Source organism: Ictalurus punctatus, chromosome 23 (assembly GCF_001660625.3).
Source record: "Ictalurus punctatus breed USDA103 chromosome 23, Coco_2.0, whole genome shotgun sequence".
NCBI classification, from domain to species: domain Eukaryota; kingdom Metazoa; phylum Chordata; class Actinopteri; order Siluriformes; family Ictaluridae; genus Ictalurus; species Ictalurus punctatus.
Genome location: NC_030438.2, coordinates 1072827 through 1089570, shown reverse-complemented (window position 1 = coordinate 1089570; position 16744 = coordinate 1072827). Strand labels below are relative to the sequence as shown.

Here is a 16744-nt window from a genome sequence, read left to right as displayed (position 1 = left end):
ATACAGTCCATCCGTGTGCTCACACACGCACACACACACACACACACACACACACACACACACACACACACACACACACACACACACACACACACACACACACACATCTTGTGTGAAATCTTGGATACAATTACTGGTTGGTGAAATGGTGATTATAACAGGCCTAGCTATGTATGCATTTGAAGGCTTAAAAAGAAATAATGTTTTGAATATTGTAAAGCAAACAGAGGTTGTGGTGCTCAAATACACCAATGAAAGTCTGAATACAAATTTTACAAAACAAAAAAACAGAATACAAAGAACTCAGAGAGCTTTGAAACTCTGAAACCGTGTATCAAGGTCTGCCATCTACATGGCCGAACATTGTACTGATATTTATTCCTGTCTTTGTCTGGAGCCGAACAGTATTGGGATTGTTTTTGTGCACTTTTCTTTGTGACCGTGTGCATTAAAAAGTGTATGTGTCATAAACAGAGGCTTGTGTGCGGAGTTGCTTAGCCACCACATATAAATCACTCCCTGCTGCCTGTCACAGACCCGGCGTCTCTTTAAAAAACTGCTTTACTTAGATAAATTCTCATTTGTCACAGGCAATTGCCTTAAACCTGTTTCAAAGGCATCTGCGATGGAGTTTTGAATTCAATAAAAGGGAAGTTGCCATTGATCGACTTGTTGCAAACACAGCCAATGGTCTGTTTCATATTTCTTTTCCCCCCTTCTTCTGTGTCAAAATGTATGTAATACCTCTGGCATTCTCTATTCATTTCATCAATTTGCTGCCATGGTGCAGCTTTGTATGCCACACTGTATTTGTCACAGCATCCTTGTCTGGCACGAATCTGGAGAACAGAGGTTGAAAGTAAGAAAAATCAGTGACCCAGAGCTACAAAAAGCTGAATGTTTGCTATGATCGGACTGAATGAATGAAGGCTTTATATTTTCAGATCTCTCTAAAGAATAAGAACACTACGTCAATATTTCCAATATTTATCTGGATTCATGGTATTATAACATTTATATTCGTACTGAAACAGCAAGGCCAATTATTTTGTGTTCACTATACTGAAGTCACATTATTTTTGAGAGCAAAAGATGAAAATGAGACGATGAATCAGGATTTCAGATGTCATTTCTGGGTATTTTTTTTTATATCTGGATGTGTTAAACAGCTTTGAACGTCGCACCTTTGGTGACAGACGACCCAGTTTTTAGGTGAGCAAAAGTATTGGAACAGATCATCCTAAAGTAAATAACATTTAATATCTGGTTGCTTATCTCTTGTTTATAATAACTGCATCAAGCCGGCGACCCACTGACATAACCTGTTGCATCAACTGTTGCATACTTTTTTTGTGATGCTTTTCCAGGATTTTACCTCAGCCTGTTTAAGTTGTCTGTTTTGGGGGTTTTATCCCTTCAGTCTTCTCTTCAGGAGGTAAAATGCATGCTTAATGTGGTAAAGGTCTGGTTTCAAAGGCATCTGGAGACTTGGCCGGTCTAAAACCTTCCACTTTTCCCCCCTGATAAAGTCCTTTGTTGTGTTGGCAGTGTGATTTCGGTCATTGCCTTGCAGCATGATGAAGTTCCTCCCAAATAGATTAGATGCATTTCTCTGTAAATTAGCAGACAAAATGTTCCTGTAATCTTCTGAATTCCACATCAATAAAGATTAGTGAGTCCATTCCAGAAGCAGTCATGCAAGCCCAAGCCACGACATCATGCTCGAATGATGAGCTTGTACATTTTGGATCATGAGCAGATCTTTACTTTCTCCATATTTTGGCCTTTCCATCACTTTGGTAGAGGTTCATCTTGGTTCCAGAACTTTTGTGGCTCATCTCTGTATTTCTTTGCAAATTCCAATCTAGCTTCAAATTCTTACTACTGATGAGTGGTCTGCATCTTGTGGTATGGGCTCTATATTTCTGCTCTCGAAGTCTTTTTCGAACGGTGGACTGTGATATCTTCACCCCTGCCCTGTGTTTTTCTTCACAGCTCTCACAATGTTTCTGTCATCAGCTGGTGTTGTTTTCCTTGGCTGATCTATTGCATGTCTGGTTACTCAGTACACCACTGATTTCCTTTCCTTTTCAGGACATTCCTAATTGTTTTACATACTATGCCAAATGCTTGTGCAATGGCTCTGATAAATTTTCCCTCTTTTCTCAGCTTCAAAATGGTTTGATTTTCTCCCATAGACAGCTCTCTGGTCTTCATGTTGCTTTATCCTTTTTAACAACAAATGCAGGTGATGTCACAGGTGAAACCCAGGGACCAAACCAAGAGTATACATTCAGAGTTATTAGTTGAGTAAACAATCAATTTGTCCTTAGTGTATTGCAAAAATAAAACAATAATAATAATAAAAAAAGTTGTGTAATGTCATATGGTATTTAATAGACATTTCCAGCATATGTAATGCACTATATTTCCCATAGAGATCCTTCTGTTTTTCTCACCTTCAGTACAATAAACCATTTAGCTAACTGAGTAGTTAATACTGAATTTGAAAGTAGTTATCGAGACTTACTGAGACATAACCACAGACTCAAGCTCTATCAGACCATTGTGTGCGAGTTGGAAACATATGGTGGCATTTGTCTTTAACAGACATGTGTCTCAGTTGCACGCAATTCTGAGCTTGGATTTAAGTCTTTTTTTTTTATTTTTTTTTATTGAGTGATATAGTAGCCAAACATACATAAGCCTAATCAATTCAATTTCTATTCAGATACAGGATGTCAAAATGTCTGTGCCGATTCTGTATATGGAAATTCCTTTGAATGCAAATTTACTCCACTGTTGGAGGTCAACAGATTTTAAAATGTTATAACTTTAATTCTGCCTGCAATATGTACAAGAATAGAGACAGATTTCAGTTCAGAAAAACCTGCACTTCTCAGAACTATATAGAATACAAGTCACCTGTCCTCAATAAACCTTTATAAACCTTAATAAACCTTAATACACCACACAACTTAACTAAAAATAATAAGCTGATAGGTGGCATGCATTGCAGCAGAAGGTCACACTATTATTATTTTCTTAGTTAGCCTAATAGCTCTACTTTCACAGCATCTGTCTCACTCAAAGAATGGAGAAGCAGCAAAGACAACATGAAATTGCATCTTGGTGCTGTTTGTTATTTTTAAGCTAAAGGACAGCCATTCAGTCATATCTTAAAGGAACTGCTCGGGTTTACCTTTAAATGTGTTTGATTGTAACTCAGTATGTCTTGCTAAATATAAGTCATTTATCTTCATCTTCATCTCCACTATTAAACATTACAGGGCCAGAGCAGAGGCGAGTACTGCTCCATGTTTGAAGATCACATTTACTTATGAGGAATGACAAGGGGTCGGTTCAGTAGGTTTTTACCTTCAATATGCCCGGAGGATTCTTTAATAATTCATTGATAATGACCAACATGAATAATTTAATCTGCCAAACTTTTTCCTCTACATAAGTGGAATGCTAAGCAGGACTACAGTGACATACAACACAAAACATATTTCATTGACTTGCAAACTGTTATGTACAAAGTGTAAACGATTTCTTTTATCCAGGAAATATTAACTTGCATTCTTGAAAACACTGGAATTGAATGCATTGTCCAGTTAATTTAGGATAAGGGAGGAATTTTAAACGAACAAGGGGATTTTTCAAATCTCTGTTTTGCAGGTTTGCGAGATGAGAGGCTCACATATTCGATGCTTGCATGCTAAAGTTTTCAATTTAGCACTGAGTATATCCGTTGCCTTCTGATAGATAGATATATGTACAGTATACAGTTACGAATTTCAGTATCACGAGTCAAATAAAAAATTTTGCTCCTTTAAATCCCTCCTGACGACATTATTTCAGAATGTTTTTTTTTTTTTTTTATAGGATAGGATAATTAAATAGGATAATTATTGAATAGGATAATTAAACAAAATACCTAATTTCAAGATTCTATGTTTTAATATTTATCGTTGCTCGTTTTTATATGCTTCTCAGACCCTCAAACTGCTCCAAGTGAAGTGGATGGTGTGAATCTGGAGGAGATCCGAGAATTTGCCAAAGCATTTAAAATCCGTCGTCTGTCTCTGGGTCTGACGCAAACTCAGGTGGGCCAAGCTCTCAGCGCCACGGAGGGGCCTGCCTACAGCCAATCCGCCATCTGCAGGTAAGCAGGGCCATGTGCTGCACAAAACAACAGGTTGCAAAACTAGTTTGATAGTTTTGCATTTGAGATATGGAGTTTGGGGGTATTCCTCTCTCAGTGTAAGTTGAGACACACGAAAGTTACTTTACAGTACAATTATATCAACACCAAAAACACCCAAACCCTGATAATTACCCTACCCAACCCTAACGTAAAAACTTCTATGTCGACTCATCTGCACTGCCTAATGCAATCATTAAAAAAAAGGCAGAGCAGCATTATTATCTCTAAATCTGATGTATAGGTTATGATGATGCTCTGGCTACATATAATACAGTAGCATGTGTACTGACGTAGTCACTGGGGCTGTCTTACTTTTGATAGCAGTGATACGAGGGGTAAAATGAAGAATAATCATTTTTAAAAGGCAAGTGATAAATTCCTAAAGAAAAAATGGATTAAAACACTACTGTTTTTGTGAAACATTAGCCACTTATCAAGTGGAGTTTGCATGTTCTCCCCGCGCTTCAGAAGTTTCCTCCAGGTTTCCTCCCCCAGTCCAAAGACATGTGTTGTAGGCTGATTGGCATCTCTAAATTGTCCATAGTGTGTGAATGTATGTGCAATTGTGCCCTGTGATGGGCTGGCACCCCATCCAGGGTGTCCCACGCCCTGTGCCATGAGTCCCCTGGGATAGACTCCAGGATCCCCCATGATCCTGTGTAGGATAAGTGGTACAGAAAATGGATGGATGGATGGAAGCCACTTACCAAGTCCATCATTGGTAAACCTATCATTAGCATGTGAGATGGTATATCCAAGGATGGATATAACTAATTTTTGGAAAAATAAAATGTACATTCGTGGGGGAAGATGTGAATTTTGGTCATAAATAAGATGATTTTATAAACATTCTTCATTTTATTGGTCGCTGAGAGATTTGACTATTTAACATTATTAATGAACAGTCATTAACATTGAACATTTTTATCCTCCTCAATCATTCTGAATACTGTATAACCAATTACATTACAATGAATAAATAAAATGAAATTAAAATACTGACAGTTATCAAATACCCAGGAAAATCAATATATATGAAAATACTATATGTGCTAGTATAAATAAACTCTCCATAATGTCCGTAAAATAAGAATTCGTACCTACTCCATGCTCCGATTAAGAGTGTAGGCCTGTATTCATATTGAAATAGATGTAAGATCCTAAGATTTCTTTGCTCTGTCCTGTGTATATATATGAGAGTTAAGTTACTGAGTGTATGCAAAATGTATTAGCAGTATTACAAGAAGCACTTAAAGCAGTTAATAATTACTAAGGTCTACATGTGTTCCTCATGGATTTAGCTAAAGAGAACGTGACAGAACTAGGCTTTTAATGTTCTGAGTCCCATAAAAACTACTGACAAAATATTCAGCAAAAAGCCATATAAATCACCTTAGAAGCCTTTTAAATCCATTATTCCCATTATTTGTACTCCTTTATCAGACCTTATGGCTCATGTTGGCATAAATTAATCATATGAGTTTGGATAGACTTACCTATGGGCCGGTGTTTTGCTGTGGGAAACAGCTGGTCATAATAACAAATGCCCATCACATATACATCTGAAATCTAAAGGCTTGATATAAAGACCTTACACATGATAAATTCATATCTTTGGGCTCAGATGCTCTCACACATTAGATTTTTTGTGGCACATTTTAACTTTGTTAAATAGTTTTCTCTTTTTAAGACGATCTTTGCTGAAATCTTAGGGCATGATGATGAGCTGCTTCTGTTTATGTGTCACAGCGATGTCATGCAATTTTTAAAATTTCATCCCATCAACATCAAACGCGAATAAAACCTGAAACAGTGTGACAGAACTGAGGGGCGAGTTGGCGGGGAATTATAAAGCTTCAAACTAATGTTTAAAGTCTCAGAAATTCTGCATGAATTATTTATACTTCCCAAATACATAATTCAGATATTTAGGAAACATACATTAAAAGCCATTACGTTGCCAAATAAATGGATAGTGTGAAGCTTTTACTCCATGTTCTTTCATCTAGGTTCTTTAGAGAGGAGACAGGAGCTTTTATTTATTTATTTAATTACTCGTTTATTTGTATGACATTGGACATGACAGACTGATCTATGTCGTGGAGTTTAACAGCAGACATCACATGCTTTCCTTTGGTTAACATCAACAAAGATAAGGAGGATAAGGATGAGGTGGTTGTTGTTTTTTCTGTGTAGGCTCTTGAGGCTCTTATACTCTGTGCTCAGTCAAACTCAGCTTGACAGATGTCTCCATGTTGTCTGATCTCTCAGAGCTTACACTGGGGAAAAACATTCTTACTACATTCCCCAACAGTCACATAAGGGATGTGGTCAGTCATGATCAAAGCTAATGAATCGAAAAGCTCAGAGATTGGTGAATCTACTGAAGACCTTCAAATGAATCTTAGTGTCCATTTAACACTCCACTAATGATACAAATATTAACATGGCATAGCTTTCTATATGGATAACATTTACTAATTCACTTGTATCAATTGGTAGGAAGCATGGATACGATATTCTGTAATCAAATTCTCTTTCTCTTACATGCAACGATTCACAACCATCTGCAACACAAATCCTACTTAGGATGCAACGATGCGCATGAACACTTCCAAAATGGTCACTGCATAATTTCGAGATGGGATTCGCTTTAAGACGTTTAAGCCACATGAATGTACAACATTAACCCACACTGAAACACCAGCTAACATGAATGATTCATGTACTAGGTTCTGGTTATAATTTGCCAAACAAATTAGGTAGAAACAGTGCTTAACACTGATGTGTATACATAAGAGAATTGGAAGACTGTCTCTCATGTGCATCTTGTATTTTAGCACTCATACACTTATTTACAAAGATAAATATACAGTATATAGCTATATAGTTATAAAAAGGTCAATGAAACTTTACATTTAAAAATATTTATTTTAAAAAATTATAATCTCTTGGTTTATGTGTGTGTAGTTTGGACTTTTTCGGGCCAATGGGCCATTTCCCCGCTTAATTCCAGTTCTATTATAGTGTGGCTTGTAATATGACACTATTCTCATCATAAGAACAACAAAGGGCCACAGATTCACGCAAAAGACAAAATGCTAATATGCTCATAAATGAATAAATAAGACTCCACTATGCCAAATCTCTGGCTTTTGTTAACTCCTCTGTCCAGTGTTCACATAGGGCTGTCACTCATCCTTGTGTTAAGGGAAAAAAAAATGTGTCTTGCTGCATTTGGGGTCCTGAGAGCAGAGGCCTTTGCCCCTGCTCCAGGCTTCTCCTCAACTGCCAGTTAAGATTCCGTCAAAGACATCCTTGTAGGAGTCTGGGACTCATCTCTCTTCTCCCTCTGCTAGGCTTTTCTCGGCCTGTCTGACAGGTGTAAGCTGCTTAGTGAACACCCTCGTACACTATTGTACACACTCAAACACACAATTATATTAGAGTGGCTCTGCCTGTGAACAGTCTCTAAAAGAGGTTTTGTTATTTTTACTTGCTGTTGACATTATCAATTTTACTAACGTGGAAGAAAATGATTTCCCCCAGTGTGATCTTATGTGCTCTGCTCAACTTCTTAATAAACATGATTAAAAAAAATAGAAATATTTGTAACATTTTACATTAAGGTTCATTAATTGACACATCACTTAACATGAACAAACCATGAACTTTAGCACACTTTGTTAAGTACAATTAACAAAGTAACAAAATTTTAAATAATAAAGCAAATAAGAATCTGCTTTAACCAATATTCACACCATCAGAGAGTAAAATTAAATCCACAGTCTGAACCTACACCTTAAGGAACATGTTAGTAGTAACCAGAGTTCAACAACATTCAGGAACGTGCTATGAATTCATTTGTGTAAATTCATTAAACACTAGTCAGTGCAGGTGTATTTATGTTAACATTTAAACAAATATCAATTACTATACATATGTTAACTTACTTTGTTATTTCATTAAGGGAACCTCAATGAACAGTGTTACCAAAACCTGAGATCGGAGAATAATAAGCTGAAATAAAAAGATGACTTTAGTCCCAGTGACATGTCCTAAGTATTTACACACACCTGTTGTCAAAGCAGATCCCCACGTCTGTGTAGGGAATTTATCTGTAGTCCACAAATGTTTTTATATGGTAATTTTATTGCGTATTATATTGCTAATTTATAATATATAGTTAGTGCTGGTTTGGGGTGAAATAGACTGGTGTTCTTTCATTAAAATAAACATACAGTAGTGCACTATGGCGTAAATATGTATAATATATTTACAAAAAAGTTCAATAACATTCACAGAAATTTTTAATTATAATAATATCATCATCATCATCATCATCATCATTCATACATCTTCAGTAACTGCTTAATCCTGGTCAAGGTTGCAGTGGATTTGGAGCCACTTGAACACTGTGTGGAATAAACCCATCACAGGGGACCATGCATACACACATGCCTAATAATAATAATAATAATAATAATAATAATAATAATAATAATAATAAAATATTCAAGTTTCCAAAGTCTAACGAAGTGTATTTGCAAGCATATGCAAAACTGGGGGATGAAAATGTATTAATATTAAACATTTACTGGATGCCAGAGTTGGCATGGATGGAGATGAAGAGAACTTGTGTATTAAAATGGTTGTGCACTATAGTCAATAATTTAAGCCATAAATGTGAATAAATAATGTTTTTACTTGTAAATGCACATTTTGTTGCTTAGGGAAAGAGGGAATATTGAATGAGGTAATATACTTCAGTGTGTTATGTTTAAATCATTGTGCATTTGAGTTAAACATCAGAGTTTAAACCCACTTAAATTGTTTAAATATAGCAGTCAGGTGCTGAATAATTTTGGAGCATCTGATTTTTTTTTTTTTTTTCAGTCTGTGGAAGTGTCTCCTCAGTCCATCACTGCAAACTGAGCACAGAGAGTTACAAAGGGAACTAGCACAGAAAGAAGGCTGTGTTACAAACACGTGCCCTAGTGGAAGTAGATTTCTCAGCATACAAGTGCTGATGCAACAAGAAAGTGGCATAAGAGAAACTCTCTGTCTCATTGGCAGCTTGGACCAGGAGACCCTTCTTGAGAAACTGGGTCAGGCAGCAAACCCCGTTCGCCCAGTCGGGGCAGCCGAAGTAAGCTTGTTCTCTCTCAATTCTCCCCCAGACACACCATCCTGAGAAGCCACTTTTTCCTACCACAGGAAGCCCAAGAGAGCACTATAGCTAGCAGTCTGACAGGCAAACTGAACCCTGGCCTTTTATATCCTGCCAGGTTTGAGAAGTTGGACATCACGCCAAAAAGCGCCCAGAAGATTAAGCCTGTGCTGGAGCGCTGGATGGCTGAGGCAGAAGCCCGCCATCGCTCGGGCATGCAGAACCTGACCGAGTTTATCGGCAGTGAGCCATCGAAAAAGCGCAAGCGCCGGACCTCTTTCACGCCACAGGCCCTGGAGATCCTTAACAGCCACTTCGAGAAGAACACACACCCTTCGGGCCAGGAAATGACCGAGATTGCTGAGAAACTGAACTACGACCGTGAGGTGGTGCGTGTCTGGTTCTGCAATAAAAGGCAGGCGCTTAAAAACACAATAAAGAGGCTGAAACAGCCAGAGCTTGGGGCTGTCGCACCTATGGACCATCTGGCTGACCCTTTGGAAGAACATCCATAGATCAGATGGACTTATGTGAGAAAAACTGGACCCATTTACCAATGATTCATTCGACTGGACACTAAAAACCTGGACGTTTCTAACATTGTACTGTGATGGACCACCAACCAGGATAGAAATGTTAATAGCAGTGCTGTAATGACATTGAAGTGAAGAGATTTAAGCAAAAAAAAAAAAAAAAAAAGTCTAAACGCTTACAAATTTGCAGTCCTCATCCAGGACAAAGCAGAGAATTTACACTAGAGATCACACCTAAATCAAGGACAGCTATAAAACTACTACAACCAAAGTCTGATGTGTCTGATTCCTGAAGGGTTTTTTTGTTTGTTTGTTTGTTTTTTGTAAATGTGTTCTAAATTTTTACATTTGTACTGACCAAAAAGGAAAAGAAGATCTATGTGTAGGGGCAGTGGGGTGGTGGGAGGGTGTAAAATTATCTTTGTCTCACTTGCTCACTTGGGTTTATATGTAAATATTACGATAATTTTGTCTTTAAATTGAAATCACAAACTCTTTGGAAATTTTGTCCCAGAGATGACCACATCATATACCTGTGGTCCTTTCTTTAGTCACCTCACTCCTGTTTGTAAAACTATCATTTAAACGATTTTTTTTTTAATCTCTGGAAGAATGGGTTATATGTCAAAGGTGGTCGATATGGCAGAACCCACATTGTTGCAGCTGTGACTTAAACTACAGTATGTCATTGTATTGCCAAAGCCTTCTAGCCAAAGAACATCATTCTTCAGCCCAAGGACATGGGCTCTAGCCCAAGGACTATACATGGGCAAAAACATTACTTTTTTTTTCTTCTTTTGCTGTGATGACATTTTTCAATGTTTTGTCTCAACAATGGCTTCAGGACTGCATGATTTGCAGCACAAAACCAATGAGTGGTAAATTAAATGAGATCATTGCTACGATTTATCATTTTCGTGAATGTTTTTTTTTTTTTTTTTTTAAACTTTATTATTTGGTAGGTTTGTTGTAACTTTGCACTGTATTTGTTAGACAAAAAAGTGATCAAAACACAACGTTACCAAAATGAACAACCAGTTCTCTCACAAAATTGATAGGAATTCTAAATAGTGGGGTCATTTGTTTGATTTTATACAAATGACACGCTAAGCTAGCTAGCCTAAACATGCATGTGTATTTTTATGAGTTGTCTCATATAAAGTCTTATGAATTTGCAATTTGTTGAAATGACACTATTGCAAATACTGATTGAGCTTCAGAACAAAAAGTACTACAACCCAAGTACTATACTTGCATTACCTGCATATACTTGCATTAAGTTTGTGCTTTCTTTCATTTTGTTGTTACATGACAGAATATTATTTCTTCAGCAGTCATTAAAGATTTCTGTGCTTGAAGAACACTAAAATATTCATTTGTACTAATAAAATCACAATTTTGTTAAATTACAAATTTAAATGACATGATTGTAATATCTGCAAGAAGCAGAGGGAGTGAAGTTGCTTTAGACAAAAAACTTTTGGAAACAAATGTGTAAAAAAAAAAGAAAAGAAAAGAAAAGAAAAAGAAAAGAAAAACTGAGTGAGGCAACTCGTGAGAAGTTATGAATGGTTCAGGTTCGGGTTAAGCAGTTGGTTTTCTTATAACTGTCTCTGTCCTTCTTCGAAATCTGGTGAGAAATCAGGTTGAACTGACTAATGACTGCCACAGGCCATAACACAAATAATAATGTTTCACTTTATAACCCTATTATTTGCCAAACTGTGTGGGTTTACATGTTTAATTTTAGCTTACAACTTTGTTTACATGAAAAAAAGGAGTTACTATTAAAATATGGAAGTGTTAAAATGAGAATGATGACATTTTTTATAATTAAGTGCAAAACATATAACTAGGATGCCACACTATAAATTATAAAGGTTAAAACTTTTTTTTTTAATGAACATTTAAAGTTTTTGCTTTACTACTCTTTCAATATTGTTTTAATCCATAAAGCAATGAAAATATTGTTCTGGCTAGCAAGCTTTGGAAGTAATTCTATTACAGAAAAGTTAGAAAGGTATTTATTAGAGGAATAATAAATGTAATAATTCCAGCAATCAGATTTGATCCAATCATGTCCAAGGTTTTATTCAAGCAAAAGAAATAGAAAAAAAAGAGAGAGAGATTTAACATTTTCCAAATCAGCAAAATTCTGAGAAAAAAAAATTCTCACTTCATCTTAATTTGTCATCATGAACTACAGTAAATGATGTATTGTGTTTGGTTTCAAGGAGATATTTTTAATGCAATACATTGAGCTGTCAGTTTATTAGGTTTATTAGATGTATATTGCTCTAGTTATGACTTATAATCACAAACCTTTTTCATTTTCATCTGACTAGCCTGGGATTCATGGTTGCAGACATGGTATATCATACAGAGGTTTAACAAAGAAGCTGTAACCAAAAAAAAGAAAAGAAAAGAAAAGAAAAGGGGAAAGAAAAAAAACTTAAACCAAGAGACAAAGAAATGAGTTCTGCCTTTGCTCATCTTTTCAATGCTGGACCAAAGCTCAATTGTAATATGCACACTGTACAGAGAAATGGCTAAATGTTGCTGACAATCTTTAAATATTTGAAATGTTTGAGGAAAATGAATGGAAGAAGCATAAAGTCTAGCATCAAGATTACCTCATGACTGTACGTGTATGCAGTGAGTAGTGAGTTTTTAGAAGGACAAGAAATGAACAGCAACTTGTGGCTTTGTGTAAATGTGTGTAAGTAGATTTCACTAGTCATGGTAGGTTCTCAAAGAGAATGAGAGTCTACCAGTTATCTTTCATGCTGTGGTTTCCAGGGTCATGTGTATAGAACATTTTAGACATTATTGTAATGGTTTTGTTTGTTTGTTTGTCTGTTTGCCCCCCATGTGATTTACATTGATGAACTTTATTGACTGTGACTGGAATTGCCCTATATAATAGGGAGCAAGGAGAGCTTTGTGACCGAACTCAATTGTCTTGAACTGATTACACACACACACACACACACACACACACACACACACACACACACACACACACACACACACACACAAACACACACAGAGAGAGAGTGAGAGAGAGAGAGAGTGAAAAGTTGTGACACTGAACACCTCGAAACCAAAGCTGATAAACCTGCTTTAAATTTTATGAAAACTGTACATATATATAAAGCAATATATGTTTGGTCAGTAAAGCTGCACTTTGTGTATTCCTGAACAGCTTCAGATCTGTTACATTTATTTGTACCATAATTAATAATAAACAACTGTTTGACATGAAACATCTGATTTGTTGATACTCATGCTCAGGACCAAAACTATACCGAGATCCACATTAATGTCTCATAGTTACTATTTCACAATGCGGAATGTGTACGATTGCTCGATTGAAATCTCCATTATGTTATTCTTCCATTTTTCCATAAACTCCGACTCGGTTTAAACATCAGATGATACAATATCAGTACAATCTCAAATGTCATGAATAGTTAATAATAAACGTTACCATGTTCATGTTGTGCTGTTAATGAGTAGCACTGAATAATACACCAATTAAAACAATGTAAATTTGAAATGCCTATGCATAGTCGACTGAAGAGCTTGTAACCTGACCTGATCAACTAGCAAGCGGATTTGGCTTGTTGCAGTTACAAATAGTCTAAATAAAATTCCCCCATCAACACTTACAATTACATCATGCTCTCGCACATACTCGCACATTTATATCATAGCTATGTCAGATGTGTCTCCTAAGCTGCTCTCAGGTCAGTACAGAACCAGTCATCACTGCCCACTGGGTTGTCTTAGAATGCAAGCTTTTCCTCACAGTAGACTACTAAATTCTGCCACTACATTACTACTTTAACAGGATGCCACACTTTCCATAATGAATTTCACAGCTGGACATAATGAGAAATAGTAACAAATAACCTCCCCAAACTACCGAAGTCCCGATCTCATTGTCTTCATAGCTATGATTTAAAGAGTTTATTTATAAGTCTTAGGCACATGCAAAGAAATGTGGTAAAACAAAGATACCTTCAAAAAGTAATGAAATTAAATGCTTCTATGTTTAACAAATCTAATAAATGAAGAGTAAACAGTAATAAACAAAGGCAATATTAGGTGTGACAACCCTTTGCTTTTTAAAAACGCATCAGTATCATCAGGTGCACTTTTATAAGGACATTGGCTGGTAAGTTTTACTAACATGGTAACATGGTAACTTGGAGAATCTGCCACAGTTCTTTAGGAGGCTTTGACTGTCACACTTCTGTCTTTGCAGGTAATTCCTAACAGCCTTGTGTTATCTGTTAAATGTGATCTCAGTGACTTTGACCGTGGCATGGTTGTTGGCACTTCAGTGAAACTGGACAGTTATATGGAGTTCAATTTGTGCCAAAACTAAACAAATAAATATACCAGTATGCAAACAAACAAAATCTTGACTCTCAAACAAACGAAAACGAAAAGTTGAGGGCAGGGGATGAACAGAAAAGCGCTTCTATCACACCGTCAGTTGATTACGAGTATCTCGTAATGCCTTTTGGTCAGATGAACGCACCAGCGGTCTTCCAGTGCTTCATTTGGTCCTTCGCAAGACCCTGAACCACTATGCATTTGTCTATTTCGATGACATTCTAATCTTTAGCAATTCACTAAAGGACCATGTGGTTCATGTCTGCCGGATTCTCCAGCTCCTCCTAGAGAACCACCTATACGTAAAGCTTGAAAAGTCACAGTTTCACATTACCAACATCTCATTCTTGGGCTTTATTGTGTCTTGTGTGGAGCTGAGACTGGATCGGGCAAAGACCCAAGTGGTCAAGGAGTGGCCTCAGCCAACGTCGGTCTGGGCAGTCCAGCGGTTCTTAGGCTTCACAAACTTCTTCCATCGTTTCGTGAAGAATTTCAGTACCCTGTTTGCCCCTCTCTGCGCAATTAAGGTTTGTGACCATCTTGATACTCGATTATCTGAAGGTGAACTTAACGAATGGTCTGCTTTTAACCTAGAAACACTGGATTTAACACTTGATTTTGAACATGGTGCAAGTGAAGTAACCAGACTAACAGAGAAGTTCCAAGGTATTTTAAAACAAACGGGCAAGTCTGCCATAGAGTGTATCTGTCAGCAGTACAAGGATTTCAAGTTCACTATTAAAGAAAAATGGAAGATGGGAGCACTGCGGCCATTTGCTAAGATGGTAACCCGGACACTAAAAAGTGAGGAGTTCACTGAGCTTGTTCAGCTGATTGACATTTGTGGTACGTTCCAAGCGTCTAGTGCAGACTGTGAACACGGTTTCATTCTGATGAATCGTATCAAGGCAAAATCACGAAACTATCTTGAGACCAACCACTTGGATCAGCTAATGAGAATCCAGTCTACACAAGCAGAGGGTCTTATATATCTGGACAAGGTCTACAACCACTGGAAAGCAGATGAGACTAGAAAGGTTGTAAAGCAGGTGACAATACTAAATAAATATATTGTAGTATTAATGTGTTTGACTTGGACAGTATTTATACTGTTTACTGTATTGGCCTATAACAATTTTAATAATTTCTTAAGCATATAATCATTATGATGTATACAGTAATTATTAATTAGTTGACAGAAGCTTTCAGTTTTGTATAAGGGTTAGGTTACTATTTTGGTGTATGTGTATAGACCAGCAGAAAAAAGCAGAAACAAGGGATTTTATATTAATAAACAAGGTCTATAATCACTGACGTTAAACAGACAGATAGAAGATTGAAGATACTGTTATTTGTTTAGTGCCTAGCAATACTTTTTTTTTTAATTATTGCTGCAATCCTGTGGTGGTGTATGTGGCATTTTAACATTTTTTTCCCCATCTGTGTTTTTTTAGACCTTCCATATACCTGCAGGGATAGTAAAGGATATATAGAACATATATTATATGCATATGGGTTTAATAAAATGTGTTTGTTTAATTAAACTATTAACTGTATAACTGTATAGTATAACTGTGTATATAATGTGTATATAATAATAACAAAAAAAATCTGATCCCTCCTGTCTTTATTGAGAACAACCAAAAAAACCTCATAGTGCTTGTGGGAAAAGTATGTGAACCCTTGAGTTAATGACCTGAAAAAGGCTAATTGGAGTCAGGTTTCTGCACACCTGCAGTCTCGTTAAGAAAATGAGTTTGGAGGTGTGGACTACAGCTACTTTCACTGATAAAAACCCCTCAAACGTTTGGAGTTTGCTCTGCACAAGAAGCACACGCTTATGTGAGCTGTGCCTCGCCAAAAAGAGCTTTCAGAGGATCTACGATCAAGAAATGTTGATTTACATAAAGCTGACAAGGGTTACAAAGTGATTTAAAAGACTTTATAAATTCACCAGTCTACAGTCAGGCAAACATTCTACAAATGGAGACACTTTGGGACTGTTGCTACTCTACCAAGAAGTGGGTGCACAGTCAAAATGACACCAAGAGCACAACGAAGACTCATCAATGAGGTAAAGAAACAACCCCGAATGACAGCCGAAGATTTGAAGGCATCGTTGGAACTGGCGAACATCTCTGTTCATGAGTCTACAACACGCAAAACACTGAACAAGCAGGGTATCTACAGCAGGACACCACGAAGGAAGCCACTGCTTACTGAAAAGAACATTGCTGCACGCCTGAAATTTGCACAAGAGCACGCTGACACTCCACAGCGGTATGGGCAAAATGTTTTGTGGACTGAAGAAACTAAGATTGAACTATTTGGAAAAACCACACAGCACTACATCTGGCGTAGAAAGGACACGGCGTATCTGTGCTGTCTCTGGGTGAAAAATCCACCCTGAGGCCTTCAGAATTTCAA

General features: G+C 36.9%; 1 protein-coding gene across 1 annotated transcript in view; it reads left to right on the top strand.

Moving 5' to 3' along the window:
• Positions 1-10817, top strand: part of pou6f2 (POU class 6 homeobox 2) — a 69230-nt gene extending 58413 nt beyond the window's left edge. Inside the window, exons 6-7 of the mRNA XM_017452855.3 lie at positions 4000-4168; positions 9391-10817. Coding sequence (XP_017308344.2) covers positions 4000-4168; positions 9391-9895 — 674 coding nt within the window. The 3' untranslated portion in view covers positions 9896-10817. The remainder of the gene's footprint in view (positions 1-3999; positions 4169-9390) is intronic.
• Positions 10818-16744: the final 5927 nt, after the last annotated feature.